This window comes from Alligator sinensis, unplaced genomic scaffold (genome assembly GCF_000455745.1).
Source record: "Alligator sinensis unplaced genomic scaffold, ASM45574v1 scaffold74_2, whole genome shotgun sequence".
NCBI classification, from domain to species: Eukaryota; Metazoa; Chordata; order Crocodylia; family Alligatoridae; genus Alligator; species Alligator sinensis.
This window is the reverse complement of record NW_005841931.1, coordinates 953,996-970,310: the sequence shown is the minus strand read 5'-3', so window position 1 is coordinate 970,310 and position 16,315 is coordinate 953,996. Positions and strand designations below refer to the sequence as shown.

The following is a 16,315-nucleotide window of genomic DNA, read 5'->3' as shown; positions in this document are numbered from 1 at the left end:
ACTGGGGGGGCCGGGGGGGGGGGGGGGAGGGGAGCCGTATAAGCCACTCCCGGACCAGTGGTGCGCAGCAGCGGGAGCCACCCCACCCCCTCCCTGCGCCCCCCTGCCCCAGTTTGGCAGTTTTTGCCCCAGCCCCTGTTCCAATCTCTCCCTCACTGTGGGGGCATTGATCTGCCCCTCCACACGCCTTCTCTCCCACCACAAGGGACTTACCAGCTGGAGGCAGCTGTGTTGAGCATTGTAAAGGACCCAATTCCCCTTTTTTAACATTGTTCCTATGGGAAAATTGGTTCTGAGTTATGACATTTCAACTTAAGATGTGGTTTTCAGGAACCAATTGCATCGTAAGTCTGAGGACTGCGTGTACAGGTATGTGTATTTCTAGGTCAGCACTTTCCAATTTGCTTCTCCCTTCTATGTGCTCAGGGATAGCAGGGTTTGACAGTAAGGAAGGGGGAAAGGGCTACAGGGGAAGGAAGTTGGGGGGAGACAGAGGGCAAGGGGGTTACCTAATCCCCCAGATTTATTTTCCCTGCAGTAGCAGTGGGAGGGGGACACATTCAAGGCAAACCTCCAATAATTAGATTCTATGCCTGAAAAATTTTAACAAAAAATTTCCATGTATAGAATCTAATAATTGTGGGGTTGTTTTATATTCAAGGTCATCTCATATTCAAGTAAGTACAGCAATTTAAATTAAAAATCTCATTAGTTGCTATTCTGTTCCATCAGCTACTATACGTACATTAAAGCAAAGCACTGAAATGACAAAATGGAACCATTGGAAGGTATTTACAAATGTTCTCTCTGTACCCAAGACTATTTTAATAAAACCAGTTATTCAAGATTACAGTTAAGTATGGTGCTTGGAGACAGTATATTTGTGTGTCCAAAATAATAAAAATTTGCCTAATATATTTTTTCCGTCTGTGCTATTAAAACAATTGATTTCCCTAGAGTGCATTAGAATTACAAAATACCGTAGGATTTCTGGCAGGTGTTAGTTTTTATTTGCATTCTGTAACTGGCAGCTTAAATATGGAATGATTCAATGTGCATGTTTTAAAGAAAATATGAATTAATATTTTCTAGGATTCTGAGCAAGCCAAACATTTACATATGAAAACACACAAAAAAATGAAGGGAACAACAGAGCAGATTCTCATTCCTCTTCCAAATACACAAAAAGAAATATGCAATATACTCACCTGACTGATAATCCTTGCTTAGGATTTCAAAGACACATGACCTATACCTTCCCAATCAGTTGTTACCATTATGCATTAGGCCCCAGGTTGCATGTACCCCCCTGGCTGGGCAGTGCCCCCAGCCTCTGCCACTTCCTCACTCGCTCCCTCACCATGGGGGCCTTGATCCCTCCCCTCTTGCCCCCTTCCCCTCCACAGACTTACTTGCAGGGAGTTGTTCTCCATGCTGCCCAGCTGTATTTCTGGCCATGTGCATGCATGCAGCCACACACATGCATGTGGACCCCCTGCATCCTGCTCCCAGCAACTCCAAGCAGGACCTTTTGCAGGCTAGAATGCTGCCTGCCTGCAAGGGGAAACCTGTTTCCCCGAGGGAACCCAGGCATCCAGGGGCCCTGGCCCTGCAGGGGAGAAGGAACCCAGGTGTCCAGGGCCCTGGCCAGAAGGCATAGTTATAGGTAAACATTATTGCCTACAACAGCCAAAAAAAAGCCAATAATGTAATTTCCCTTTTATCGGTGCCAATCTGAAGCAACCGATATATCAGTGCACCTCTAATAAATTTCGATCAAGAATTTTAAATACACTTATTTTAAACTTAAAGCAGAGACTTAGTCATCTCGTAACTAAACTAGTCATACAGAAAATTGTGGTCAACTCATGTTTGGGTGACTTTTGGTCTGGAAAAACAAGTAGTAATCACCTGTAGGCAATCCTAGTTACCTTTTCAAAGTAATTATTAGATATTTACTTATGTGATTTAAAGAGAATAGATGAATCCCACCCAGAATACAGCATTATATAATTTTACCTGAGGATGTCCTGAATGATGAACTAGAAGTTGACTAGACATCTTTCCTGGATAGCCAGTAGTAGCAAACAAATTTTCATTCACTCGGGACCACCTAAAATAAAACAAAAGTGCTTTTAAATTCAAGTGTTGAACTATCAGTATTATATATGAACCTGATTTTTTGTAGTTAAGCATTGTTTGAACTTTCAGAAATAACACTGAAAAACTGAAATACAGGAACAAAAATACTTTATTTTTTAGAAAAGACTCACTATTCATTGCCTTTTACAATCTATGTACCTTAAAAACCCCCCAGCTAAGTGCCAATCACACTCAAACTCCCACTCAGAGTGGAATCCTGTAGGATATAGCCCGTTAAAAATTGTTAATGGAAGGATGTGAAAACTGGAAAGTTCCGTATTTTCAATATTTTCCATCTAAGCTTGCTTAGTAATGCAGAAGTGTGGTGTACTAGACAGTACTTGAACTAAGGGTCAAGAGACTTCTGTTCTATTCCTGGCACTGTTACTAGCCTACCTACTGGATGCCTTGAACTAGTCACTTCAAATCTTTTTGCCTCACAAGCTTTATATGTAAAATGAAGATAATTACAGTGACCTCCTTTGAGAGCTGCTGAGGAATGTTATATAATATATATAATGTTATATAAAACCTACCTACATTGTGGTTTTGTGGAAACCACAGAAAACAGTGTTGTGCACAATCGCTGGGAAACCTGGCATTGGCCACGATTTCCCATGAAATCAACCAAAAAAAAAAGTGGTAGTGAAATAGACAGTGAAGGCACCCTCTACCAATTAGTGGCAAGAGGCAGGACTGCTGCGAAATGCCCATGAAATTGGCTCTGTGTGCTGTGAACAGGCCATGAAAAACCCAGCGTCTCACTATGACTCAGGTAGGTCCCTATATGCAACTGTAGAATACTAATAGCAGGAATATAAAACAAAATAATACCTGAATAATTTGGCTCGATCCGCGTGGACAGGTCTTTTATCTTGTGGATACCTGTAAAATATACCATTTAGTATAAGAGCCATTCTGCAAGCTGTAGCAAATGATACTTACACTGAACTTCACATTGCAAGGGCAAAAAATAGAAATTATTTACAGGAGTGGCAAGTTCAAATGGAATGGAATATTGGGAATCTACCAAAAAAAAAGATAAATTTTATTTTGGCAGGTAGGCAGTCTCACATTGGGGTCCTGACAGGCTGAGGAGTCCACCTGTGAGAGAGGAAGAGATAAAAAGGGGGCAAAGTTGCATAGGATCTGAAGAGGAATTTTAATTTTTAAAAATTTCGTTTGGACCTTGGCCTTACAGAATTTCTCCTCTAGATGTTGGTTGTGTGTTGTTTTAGAATTTAAGAGATTCCCCTACCTTTCTGTTTAAGACATACTATATTTAATAACATGGAAGATCGATGGGGAAGAAAAACATGGGATGCCAACAGCAGCAAGGAATATAGAAGGTATATTTGTGTCCCCAAGGGTGAAAAAAAACAAACCAGATGCCTGCCAATGAAACAGCTTGCGATTAATTTGTGTCTCCAGCACAGAAAGTTTGAGGTCTAACCCCACTTATGAAGGTGAAATTTTCAGAAGGCTATATAGCACAATGGACTGAGGGAGTTTGGGACACTCTTGAAATGGGAACAGGATAATCCCATCCTGTGGTAAAGGCAGCATTTAAAGAGCGATCCCAAAATCTGCAGTTGTTACTAGGGCTGTGCGAAATTTCGACGGCTGTTTCATTTCGAGTTGTTTCGACCTTGAAACAGCAAAATTGAAATGAAATGAAGGGCTTTGAAACAGCCTTGAAATGAAATGAGGCCAGTCGAAACGTTCTGAAAGTTCCAGAACGTTTCGAGTTTCAAAGCAGCAGTCAGGTGGTGGGAGGCAGGGGAGGGCCAGGGCACTCCCAGCAGCTCTACAGCCCTATGTGGCTCAGCTAGGCGGGGAGTGCAGTCCTGGCTCTCCCCACCTCCTGCTGCTGGGCTGCACTCCATGGGGCTGGAGGAGCCAATGGGAGCACAACACCAGCTCTGCCCACCTCCTGACACTGGGCTGTGCTCCCATCGGCTCCACCAGCCCCATGGAAACCAGCCTGGTAGCAAGAGGCAGCCAGAGCTGGCGCTGCACTCTGCTTCCTGCCATCGGGCTGAGTTCCATGGGGCTGGAGCCGCTGGGAGCTGAGCCTGGTGAAGGGAGATGGCGTGCACTGCCAGTGCTGCGCACCAGCCCCCTTCACTGGTCTCAGCTCCTAGCGGCTTACTGCCTGATGCACAGCACTGGGGCTGCACTCCACCTCCCTCCACCAAGATCAGCTCCCAGCAGCAGCGGCAGCCTCCTGCCCACACCCCCGAGAGGGCTCTGCCGGACTCCTCCCAGGGTGTGGGCTAAACTCGAAACAGCGAAACTGTTTTGACGAAATGAAATGGAACAGTGCTTTCAAAACAAAAATAAATTTGAAACAAAAGATTGTTCCATCGAATCATTGAAACAGAAGTTGAAGTGAAATGGTGCTGTTTCGCTCAGCCCTAGTTGTTACCTATGTCAGGGGAGACAGCTTGGCAGTGAAAAAAATGGACTCACTTGCTGTTGCTTTCACTAGGGAACGATATATAAAGAATACTGGAGATACCTGCATTATTTATGAATGCTTGGTTAACTTCATTTAAATCACAAGTGAGTGGGATGACTACATGCAATGCTAATTGGTTAACAAAACATAGTAAAAATAGCACTTCTAATAATGTAAATAGAAAGAATATGGTGAGGATGTTTTGCTCAGTAATTTGATGATACCTGGACCTGATATCCCAGATTAGCCAATCATTCCCAGCTACTGCTCCAATTCTAAAGGTGTTTTTTAAACACCAGTCTGCTGACATCAGCGGCATTTGTCCAGACTCAAGAGACAGAATGGCTTGCTGTGTAGTGAGATCGTAGAATCGTATCGTTCCATTCTTCTCTGCCACCATCAACTGTAAGAGAAGTAATAGATGCATTTTAATACAACTTTGTAAACTGCATTCTTTGCAAAAATCAAATTTTAAATCTTAAATTACTACATAGCAAATCTTATCCTCCTGCAGCCAAGCATTAATAGACATAGCAAATGCTTATTATAGTTGAAAGGTATTCACGATGTAGAACATGAAAGAAAACAAAAATGAAACCAAACTTCTAGTATTTAAATTAGTGGGAATATTTTTGGTAGAGAAAAGTACGTGAACTGACACCTATCAATTCCCATGTTACATATGTTGAATTGTAGGTCTTCTCATATATTTTTAGAAGTGGTTTGGCCATGCAGAAATAGAAATCTAATAATTTTTACTGTGAACTGTTTTTATAATGACCAGGAAATACCAATGTTGACTGTATGTGGGACCAGAGGCTGAGCTTATTTTAACAGAACTCAGGAACTTTTCTTTTGGACTCTGATCTAGCAAAAAAATGGATGAATTACCTGTGCCAAGTAATGTAATAGTCTATTTATTTTTGAAATGTAACAATTATTTTATCTAACCAAGTTCTACTCAATGTCACTTGCTCAAGAATCTGTTTGCTCACTAGTGTGGAATGAGTTTTTGGATTAAGCCAGGGCTGGCCAACCTGTAGCACATGTGCCACAAGTGGCATGGGCAGCCTCTGTGTGTGGCAGTTTGGGGAGGGGGCAGGCAGCACAACAGAGGGCAGAAGGCCTAGCATCAGATTAGAAGGCGAGCACGGGGCACGGAGCAGAAAGGAGAGCAGCAGATTGGGCGGGGGAAGTGGATCACAGTAGCACTCAGGGAGGTTGCAGGGGCTAATTTGTGGTACCACTGCAAAACAGACTGGCCCCCACTAGATTAAACTATCCCAAGATGCTTTGAGGGGAACATTAAGATGTATATAATATTTAAGTAGGCAATTAAAAAAATCTAATGTCCAAGTATGTTTGAGAAACGAAAAATGCTAATTACCCCACTTTGACATAAGAAAGTATGATTTTACAAACAAGAAGTGTCACAAGGGCGATAACCCCATTGGATTAGAACAACATTTTGAGGAAATACTGTTAAGGAGGTTTTTGACATAGGGACTTAAAAGTCCCAATATATCTGTTTGGACGAAGGTGTGTCCTCTTTTAAACAAACCCTCCAACAGAAATACTGCTCTCTAATAAGGGTCAAGACGCAAGGGCAAGTAAAACCCTGTAGATCTATTTCATATTTTGGTACTTTGTAATTAAGTTTAGAGGAATCTAGTCTGTAATACTTATCTACAGAAATGTGTTTTTTAATCTTACTTTATTTCTTTTATATATTTTTATACACTATATAAAGAAAGAACAGAGTGCAAGTATTCACAATAGTTTTATGGTAACTTGAACAGATGTTTGAAACTGATACTTCAGGCAGTAACTGATGGGTGCATCAGAGAGAAAATGTGAACACTGATCTCTAAGGCAGCAAAGCCAGAGTCAATAATGAAACTGAATACAGGGTACAAAGTCTCCAGCCCTAAAAAGTGTCAGGATGTGAGTATGACTACTAATAAACATTTACAAACCGCTGTAGAAGCATCAGCTATTTAATCTTCAAAACTCCCTTGTGCGCTAATGAGATCAATACACTGGGATTTCAAATATAGTTAGATTTTTACTGCACCTTCTATATACGCTAAGCAAATTTCACCTATGAATCTCCTCTCCCCCTCAAAATAAATGAATTCATTATGGAAATGCCAAACGTTGACACCCACTATCAGCTTGGTTTAAAATAGGGACGAAAAAATTTAGAATTAAACCACTGAGGGTTGTGCACTCTTAAACTGTTACTCTGTGACTTCATGGATTGAAACCCTCCTCATACCCCTTCTTACTTTCTTCTGACAGTCTGCTGCCTCATCTGCTGTGACACATCTAAGACTTAGAAGGGCTGATGGTGGGGAAGTGACCACATCTCTGTTTTGTTCTACATCTCTCTGTTTTGTTCTAGAGTAGCCATCATACCTGTGGGCACTGTAACATTGACAAACAATAACAATAGCCTAAGTTCAGAAGGGCTTCAGTGGGACAGAAATGAAACTGTCTGGAAAAATTTTGACAGGGTGAATGACACATTGGGAAGAAGTTTGAAAGGTTTATTTAAATTCTAAGGGCTTTTTAATATACTATATTTGCTCATTATTCATTAGAACCTGAAATTCACTCTCAGCTGAAACTACTCCTATCAGACCTTCCATGCTATAAACCATCCTCCACCTCTCCTATGGCTCAGAGTAGACTTCATCAGGATGGAAAGGAATGTAGCAGTATGCCCATAAGTTACCCGGGCCTTTTTGAAGGAAGAATTTTTAAAATGAAACTTATTACTTAGGGAGGTGAAAACCATGGTTTTAAATATGCTGCAGTTTTTGCCTCCCACTGCTGACTGACTGGTGGAGGGGCCCCAGCGGCCCTGCCACTTGCTGCTGACCAGATGGAAGCAAAAACTGTGGTGTATTTAAAACTGTGGTTTTTGCCTCTTGGCCATTAGGATCAAGCAGCAAGGCCAATCAGTGACAGGGGGTGCATGGGGGAAACTGCAAGATTAAAGGACCCTTCCAGCATGAATTCCAGTGGTCCTGAACTATAAGTTCATAAACTGAATGTCACCTAAATGATCCATAAGACAACATGTCACGCAGATAGTAAGGCAGGGTGGCACCTTAGGCCCCTGGGAAATGTTAAAATAATAGCACGATTGGGAGCCAACGACTCTTATCCTCCACCCCAAACCTCAAGCATTCTGCCATTCTAGATGTGCATGGCAGGACGTGCGATATTTGCAATAGGCCATAAAATTTCTCAGATCCCAATTGCATAACTGGGGCTGTCCCTAGCATAATCTCGCATATGAGGCAGGGAGCAACTATCCCACACTCCAGGACTACTACATGTTTGATACCAATGTTGAGCTGAGTTTTCAGCTCAGACATGGGCTGCCCAGCATCCCAATTCAAGGATTGGGCTGGGGACAGCTCTGGATGCTATACTGGGACTCGAAGTTGCCCCTGATTGTTGTGATCAGGTGATTGTTGGCACCACCACTTCAGTTATATATATGGAACATCTTTGTGTCTGGTTTTCAATTTTATGGAACTATAAATTGACTGAATGCATGGCACGCTGAAATTTTTGGCATTAATTGCATTATAAATACAATGTCTGCCAGGGCCCTTAGAAACTAACTGGTTCAGTGAGATATGAGCTTTTGTAGGGAACAAGTTACTTTGTCAGATGCCATGAATAGACTTGCAGAAAGAATGGGTTTTAAATAGAAGGAAAAAGGGCATGGGGAGTGAGGGGAGGGGGGAAGTGGGTTGATTTGATTAGATCAGGAACAGAGTGGCCAGCTGCCTCACCTTTGATCCTTAACCCCTCTGCAGTGAGGGTAAGTACAGACCTAGCAAAGGAGAAGGCTCTGCAGCAAGAGTGCTGTAAAGGAGATGGGTGGCATGGCACATCTCCATGTTGCATATCCCCCTTGCCAGACTGGACCTCTTCGTGGACTGGATCTACCCTACAAGGCATAGGTTGCCAACCCCTGGATTAGATCAACTGAGTTGAATAAGACTGGTAAAATTGAGAGGGACAATAGAATTAAGCAGTAGGATGTGTGAAATCCAAACAGATAAAAAGATAAATCAGGAAGTTGTATAAGGAGATGGGTGGAAATAATTCATATTAACCAACTGCAAAGTTATTTGCTCTTTTAGTAATAGTTGCCAAGGAACTAGGAGAGGACAACAAACCAAGCCATTTACTGTTTGGAACAGGGGGGTGGGGGGGAAACCTGTATCTTGATTCAAAGTGATTAAGATGCATCTAACCTGCTAAAATTTAGATATCAACGGAATTTAGAATCTCAGTAAGCAGAGGCAGACCTGGAATACAAAGGGACATACTTAGAAACCAAATTCAAAACGACATAAATTTGTTTTGGGGGGTGGGGTGGGGGTGGAATATAGAGAATGTTCCTCATTTTTGGAAAAATTAGACCCAGCACAATCTTGGTTATCATATTTAGCCTTTGCAAAACTAGTAAATTTACAGAATCTGTTGCTAATGAAATGTAAAAATAAATTTCTTCTTTGATGCCTTAAACTCCAGTCTTATTAAGACGTCAATATTTTATAGTTTAGAACAGTACGAATCTTCATATAGATTTAAGAAAGTAAACTGCAAAGCACAACCTTAAAAGCCTCCTCAGGATGCCAGCACACACTCACTCCAGGGGAACGAAGAACAAAATAAGCCTTTTGATTTCCTTCCAGATCCCAAACCCTATTAAAAAAAAGTACAATATTAAAGTATTTATTGGTGCTTGACTGTAAAAATATTAATTTCTACCTCTGACCTAATGACACCACAGAGAAGGTAAATTTGATCTGATACCTATACTCTACCCTTTGAGCAGAAAACATGTTAACATGTTAACAGAAGTTTTAACATTGAGATACATTAAACACCTGCAAACACTTAAATCAACAGAACATAAGGTGCTAAGTACTTCTTAGCACTTAGATCAGGGACATGTGCAGAAGTAACTTTTATTCATGTTTAAGCATTTTTAAATGCTTAATTGCTTAAAAAATGCTTTTTTTAAGCAATTAAAATTTTGTTGAAATATTAGTAGAGATAACTAGAGAGGGAAAATTTTGTTTCCCTCCCTAGTTATCGCTACTAATATTTCAACATGCTAAGACTGATCAAGCATAAAGGCCAATGGTACTAAATCATGGACCATGTAAACAGAGATGTCAGTATACACAGTGTATGACAGCTGTCTCTGTAGCTTCAGTTAAATGAGAAATTTCCATAGCACAAACTTAATACCATAAAAATTATTCAATTATACTATTAATGATAATACCGTTAGAAGTGATAACTATATATATTCAAATACTGTTCTGAAAGACAATACGCAGCTTGAATCCCACCAAAACAGTCAACAAGCCATGCCATAAATGACTTTATAATACTACATGACATTCACTCTCACATTATTCATAACTCTGCCAACATTGCAGACTGTGTACTAAATCACAAATAATAATAAGAAAAATCACAGATAGGAAGAACAGTATGGATTTGATCAATATAACCAACCCATGCTACCAGAAAGTGTATGACCAAGTCATCCACTTAACTATTTGGCTTGCTAACATTTCTAAGTGAATTGCCTTTGGAGTGAAGGGGTTGACTATTGGGGTGGAATATAAAGAAACTAAAAATGAAACAGGGTTGCTAGAAAAGGAACGAACAGAAAAATCTAGTAAGAACATAAGAAGTGCTATACTAGGTCAGACCAATGGTCTATCTAGCCCAGTATCCTGTTTCTGATAGGGGCAGGGATGGATATTTTAGAGGGAGAGCACTGAACTGGATATACTAGAGTTACCTGTCACCTATTCATTACCCTCCCTGGCATCCATCATTATTGGTTTAGAGATGTGAGAGGAAACATCTCCAACTGTGCAAGCTACATAACTCACCTGGGACAAAACTAAGATTGTAATGAATAAGTTATATACCTGGTCTTACTCCTTTTGTTGCATTTGGAAAACACCTACCATTTCTTGGGCATGTCTACATTAGACACTTTACTGCGCAGCGTGCTATTTTGCTGCACAGTAAAGTGTCACAGTCTACATGTGCACAACAATTAGGGCACAGTAGACTAATTTATGGCCTGCTTCAAATAAAAGTGGTATCCAGCAGTGCAATAAATTACTGTGCTTAAAGGCATGTGTAGATGGTGACATCAGGATTAGTTTATTCTGATTCAAACTGAGCCAGAGTAGATTCAGTCACACTAACTGCATGTGTAGATGTGCTCCTTGTGTAGGTAAGCAAACACTGGTGGTGTAACTAAAAGTGGGTAGCTGGGTCAAGTCCTGAGAACTGAGTTACAGAGGGCACTGGAAACAGATGTCAGAGGGGTGAGTGGTGAGGGGTTAGGAGTTAAAATGGCACTCAGGGAGGGGGTAGGAGTTTGGGCCTGCTTAAGGGCAGGAGCTGCTAAATTCAGCAATGCCATGGTCCTGTGATGTCAGGATTAAGCAGCACTGGGCCACAGCAGAAGCTGTAGGGGGTAGTAACTTCCTGGCTGTTGGTGGCACCATGCTAATACTTCCCCACGGAGTCAGCAGCATCACCCATGATCCAACTGGGTTTTGTGCCCAGGATGCAAATCTTATCAGCAGTTTGTGTCCAAAATGATATATAACTGGAAGCAGCACTGGGAGAAGAACATATGAACAGTGAAATAAGTAACTAGAAATGGAAAGTGTAAAGCAAGGGTTAATATGCATTTTATAAGTCGCTATTCTGGGATTTACCGGGGTTTTTTTTTTCAAACCCCCTTTTCAGCACAGCAGGGTGAGAATATCTGCACTACAGTTTACAGCTGAGTTTATGTCGCTGCTAGCACCAATGCAGCTGCGGTATTTTAAAAAAATAGGTCATATTTAGTTTAAATGCCCATAGTGCGAGTCCTTCAAATCTTTGACTCAAAGGCACAGTAAGAGGAAGGAAATGTGCAAAGCTCACTCTTCACCAAAAGAACACTTAGTATAGATTAAAAAAGACACAGAACAGAAAAATTACAAAACAGCCATTAAGCCAACCACCTGGAGGTCCAGGAGAGATGTCCTTCAAAAACTGCAATTTTTAAGAGGAAACAACCTGAGCTACAGCATATTTATTTCTGTCAGCTGTTTGGTTTAGCATTCTTACTGCCTAGGGTTAGTGACTTATTCCAAGATTCTTTGGCTCTTTTCTGGGGTAGATGAGGTTATATATTACGTATAGTAAACATTGTGTTTGACCCAAAAGGAAAAACTACAATGGTTAACAAAAGGGTAACTGAACTACTTTACAATAGACCTGCTTGGGGCATTATCTTAGGATGGTGGTGCCCAACTTTTCCCCGCCTCAGGCCAGATGGACAGTGCTTAGTGTCTGCAGGCCAAATTGGGTTAGTGGGCCTAATCTAGTATGCAAGAGAGCAAGACAGGGCTCAATCCAGGTGTGTGTGTGTATAAGAGAGGAGGCATGGCCCAGCCCTGTGGGGGAAGGGGTGTGGCCCAGCCCGAATCTGGCTATGTCGGGGTGGAGAGGAAGGAGTGACCCAGCCCCAATCCAGCTGTGCAGGATCGAGGGGAAGGTGGCACAGCCCAGCTCTGATCTGGCTTTATGGGGCTTGGGAATTTTCAGGAGAGGGGTGGCCGCATTAACTGCCACTCCTCCCCCACCACCAAATTTCCTAACCTGTGAGGAGCCTTGAGGATCAGATTCATGGCTTCATAGGCCGCATTTGGCCTGTAGGCCAGAAGTTGAACTCCCCTGTCCTAGGACTAAAGTCATTTCTCTGAACTATCTATTTGACATGAAAAGGCTAAAAATATTATAAAACGAATAGGCGTTCCCAGTTAAAGACAATGAGATAGAGGAACAATGAGTCAATTCTTAGTCAGCATGAAAGATGAAACTTGCTCAATCTTTAACACAAATTCCTGTAGCAACTGGGTTTTTCTTGGATATGTCTCAATTAAATATTAGATTCCAATTGCAAGTTTATAATCTGTAGGGAATATATGACTAAAAATCTTACCAGCAGCCACATCTATTCAGTCTTCAAAGAAGCAGCAAAGTTATTACACACTCTCAGACCTTTTAAATTTATATTTTGCTAGGGTGCTTAAAACTTTATATTAGAGAGATTTCAACATACTTTTAAGTAATACATCAATAGTCTAAACAAAAAAATATATGTGAAATAAAGTAAATATATTTAATGAACAATGCTGTCTTCCCATGCCAAACCACAACAGATCAAATATTTGCTTTCCCTTTAGAAATCATAGGGTCTCCAATCCTGAGGGATGTGTATCCTTATTCTAACAATTCACAAATGTTTAAAAAACTGAATAAGTAATTTAGAAACATACAATACTTTCTTGCACTGCCATAATGTTTCCCTTGTACATCTTTCCAAATCAAATCAACACTTTTCATGTATATTCAGTGTGTGGAGAGAGAATTATGGCATAACTGAAGATGGTGAATCATTTTGGCCAAAGTACTATGCCATCGTGTTCCCTTCTCAGCAGTAAATGAGATTATAAGGTGTGGAAATAGAAATGCATGTTTTCTCCACTCCTTTGTTGTTTATTCATAAAGTGACATTCTTTTATCTGTTTCATTGTATGTCAAAATTGCAAAATGGCTGAAAACCCCTCCAGATTGTCTTAACCATCCATTCTTTGCAAACCAAGGGAAAAAAAGCAACTTGAAATATCCACTGTCTTGTAAATTTCAAATAATGAGGTTTATTTTAGTATGACCATTCAACTAAGACAGTTCTAATACCATATGCATGCTTTTATTGAAACCTTTATAACTCATTTCTTGAAATGACAACAGATTGAAATACATGTTCCTATTTTACAAACAAAATCTCAGATAAAATCACCAAAACAAAAAATAGCAATTCAACTCATTTTATGTCAGTGTTAAGATATTCATAGCTACATTCACATAATCATATCCCACGTGCTCTGGACAGGTTAGGCAAATGACACACTGCTTATATGCAGCAATTTTATTGTGCAACCAACTTTTATTAAACTTGGCAAAGCACGTATTAGAGCATCTGAAAAAACTTCCTTGAAGTGTGAAAATCACCCTTCCTTCATACTTCACAAAGAACAAAAATAAACTGTCAAACTTTCCAAGACAAAAAACATCACCTTTGGGCCAAGTATAATAAAAATGTCATAACATTTCCCCCGAAAGTTACAGACAAGTGGAAAAGGAGACGATTTTCCTTAAAACCACCAATAATGGTTTAAATTGATGCTACACTACACTGCTTTAGTTGCAGAAATGAAATACTTGCTTCATTAGCAAAGCTAGTATTGACAATACATTTTGCATACAAAACTCCTAATCTGTACTGAGGCATCATGCTCCAAAATTCTTAACCAACTCTAGTACATAAGGAGAAATAGGTAAATAAAAAACAGACAATAAAAATCACAAGCTTATCCATTCCTCCAGAAAAGCTGATCAAGCACATTGGTTATAGAATAGAAGTCTGGCAGAGCATTAGTTATCTACTGTGATTCAAGGAGAATTTCCAGCTGGTCTGCAGAAAGGGGTGATCACACTGTGCTGCCTCCTCTTAATTTCTAGCTGTTAAAATGACATCTAAAATAAAGAATATATTTTCTAATATTATTTCTCCACATATACAGTTGTTGTAGTTGCCAGAGGACTATGGAATGAATGGGAAAAATATTTGGCAATATTAAAAATAGTAGTGAGTGGGGTTGGAGTGGTAAGAGATCCATAAAAGACTATTTAAGTGTGATTCACCCTACAGAAAAAATGAGAAAATCACCCTTACTTCATACTCTTAGCATAGATAAGTGAAGAACAAAAGATCAAAATAAGCTTTATGCTGTTGTGCTGATACTCTATACCAGGCATCAACAGACAACCTTTTGAAGCAGCAGACTGTTTAAATGGAGCTAGCTCTGAAGGTGGCCGCCACTTCAGACCTGGCCACCAACACCGCTTCCCTCTGCTGTGCCCACATCCTGCAGAAGTGTTGCAGATGTACTGACTTTATGAGCTGGATCTGATAGATCCACTTGCTGGACTGAATCTGACCTGTGGACCACAGGTTGCTGCCACCCTGGCTCTATACTAGGTGTGGGCAAAATACAGCCTGCCAATTGGATGGATCTGGCCTGCAGCTGCCCCCACTGTGCTCTACATGGGGTTAAACTCTACTTGTTCCTGCCAGGGCAGTCCACACAGCACTCCTGCCATCCCCAGCCTTTGCCGAAGTGCAGCTTCTGACAGGGCTGTTCCCAGTGTGGCTGCAGCCAACCGGGTGCTCCTCTGCTCCCCTCAGCTCCAGTGGGTGCAGCTGGGCTGACGCTCCCCCACCACCTCCGCCTGCCTGCCCAGAGTAGCGCAGCAGGTTCAGAAGTGGGAGGAGTGGTCACTGGAAGTGAGGAGAGCACAGCAGCACCTGACCAGCTGCAGCTACAAAGAGCCCCATCAGAAGCTGTGTGCTAACAAGGAATGGCAGGGATGCTCTGCTTGCTTGCCTCCAGCTGTGGCTCCTGCTGTACCACTCTGGGTGGGCCGGGGGAGCTTCAGCCAGGTGGCTCCTGCCCAGCGTATAGAGCTCCAGCTCCCAGCGCCCTCCCACCTGCTCCGCCCACCTTTAGGTGACTGCTCATTGCTCTGGGAAGGTGGAATGGGTAGAAGGCAGCTGGGAGCTAGAGCCAGAGCTCCACGCACTGGGCAGAAGCTGCCTGGCAGAAGCTTCTTGCCTGCCCACCCAAAGCGGTGCTGCAGGGGCCGGAGGAGGAGGAGGAGGAGCAGCAGCATCTGCAGCTAGAGACAAGGGAAGCAGAACAGCCCCGCCAGCCTGGGCCCTGACCAGTGTGCAGCTTCCAGCGGAGCTGTTCTGAGCGTGGCTGCAGCTGGCTAAGTGTTGCTATGCTCCCCTTGCCTCCTGGTCACAATGTCAGCCTGGCCAACTGCAGCCATGCTGGGAACAGCCCTGCCAGAAGCTGTACACTGGCTTGGACCTGGGCCAGGGCTGGGAGTCATGGGTGAGAGCATGGCACTAGCTGCCCTAAACAAGCTATGCTGCACATGCCCCTCCCCCAACATGCACACACACACCCTCCATACCCTGCCCCAGCTATCCTCCCACATAGGGCAGGGCATGCAGGGAGCAGATCATGCCTGTCCTGCTCCCAAACACTGCTCCCCACCCACCCAAAGCCCCATAAGGAGTTTCATAGATTCACAGATGTTAGGGTTGGAAGGGACCTCAATAGATCATCGAGTCCGACCCCCTGCATAGGCAGGAAATAGTGCTGGGTCTAGATGACCCCAGCTAGATGCTTATCTAACCTCCTCTTGAAGACCCCCAGGGTAGGGGAGAGCACCACCTCCCTTGGGAGCCCGTTCCAGACCTTGGCCACTCTAACTGTGGAGAAGTTCTTCCTAATGTCCAATCTAAATCTGCTCTCTGCTAGCTTGTGGCCATTATTTCTTGTAACCCCCGGGGGTGCCTTGGTGAATAAAAACTCACCAATTCCCTTCTGTGTCCCCGTGATGAACTTATAGGCAGCCACAAGGTCGCCCCTCAACCTTCTCTTGCGGAGGCTGAAAAGGTCCAGGTTCTCTAGTCTCTCCTCCTAGGGCTTGGTCTGCAGGCCCTTAACCATA

The 16,315-nt window shown here is 42.3% G+C and overlaps 1 protein-coding gene across 3 annotated transcripts in view; it reads right to left on the bottom strand.

Moving 5' to 3' along the window:
- The window catches only part of NUP37 (nucleoporin 37), a 48,382-nt gene that overhangs the window by 10,761 nt on the left and 21,306 nt on the right, over positions 1-16,315 (bottom strand). For all 3 annotated transcript variants that reach the window (XM_006019512.3, XM_025198923.1, XM_006019511.3), the window contains exons 6-9: positions 9,247-9,337; positions 4,828-5,006; positions 2,977-3,027; positions 2,020-2,113 (exon numbers count right to left, since the gene is read on the bottom strand). In XM_006019512.3, coding sequence (XP_006019574.1) covers positions 2,020-2,113; positions 2,977-3,027; positions 4,828-5,006; positions 9,247-9,337 — 415 coding nt within the window. The remainder of the gene's footprint in view (positions 1-2,019; positions 2,114-2,976; positions 3,028-4,827; positions 5,007-9,246; positions 9,338-16,315) is intronic.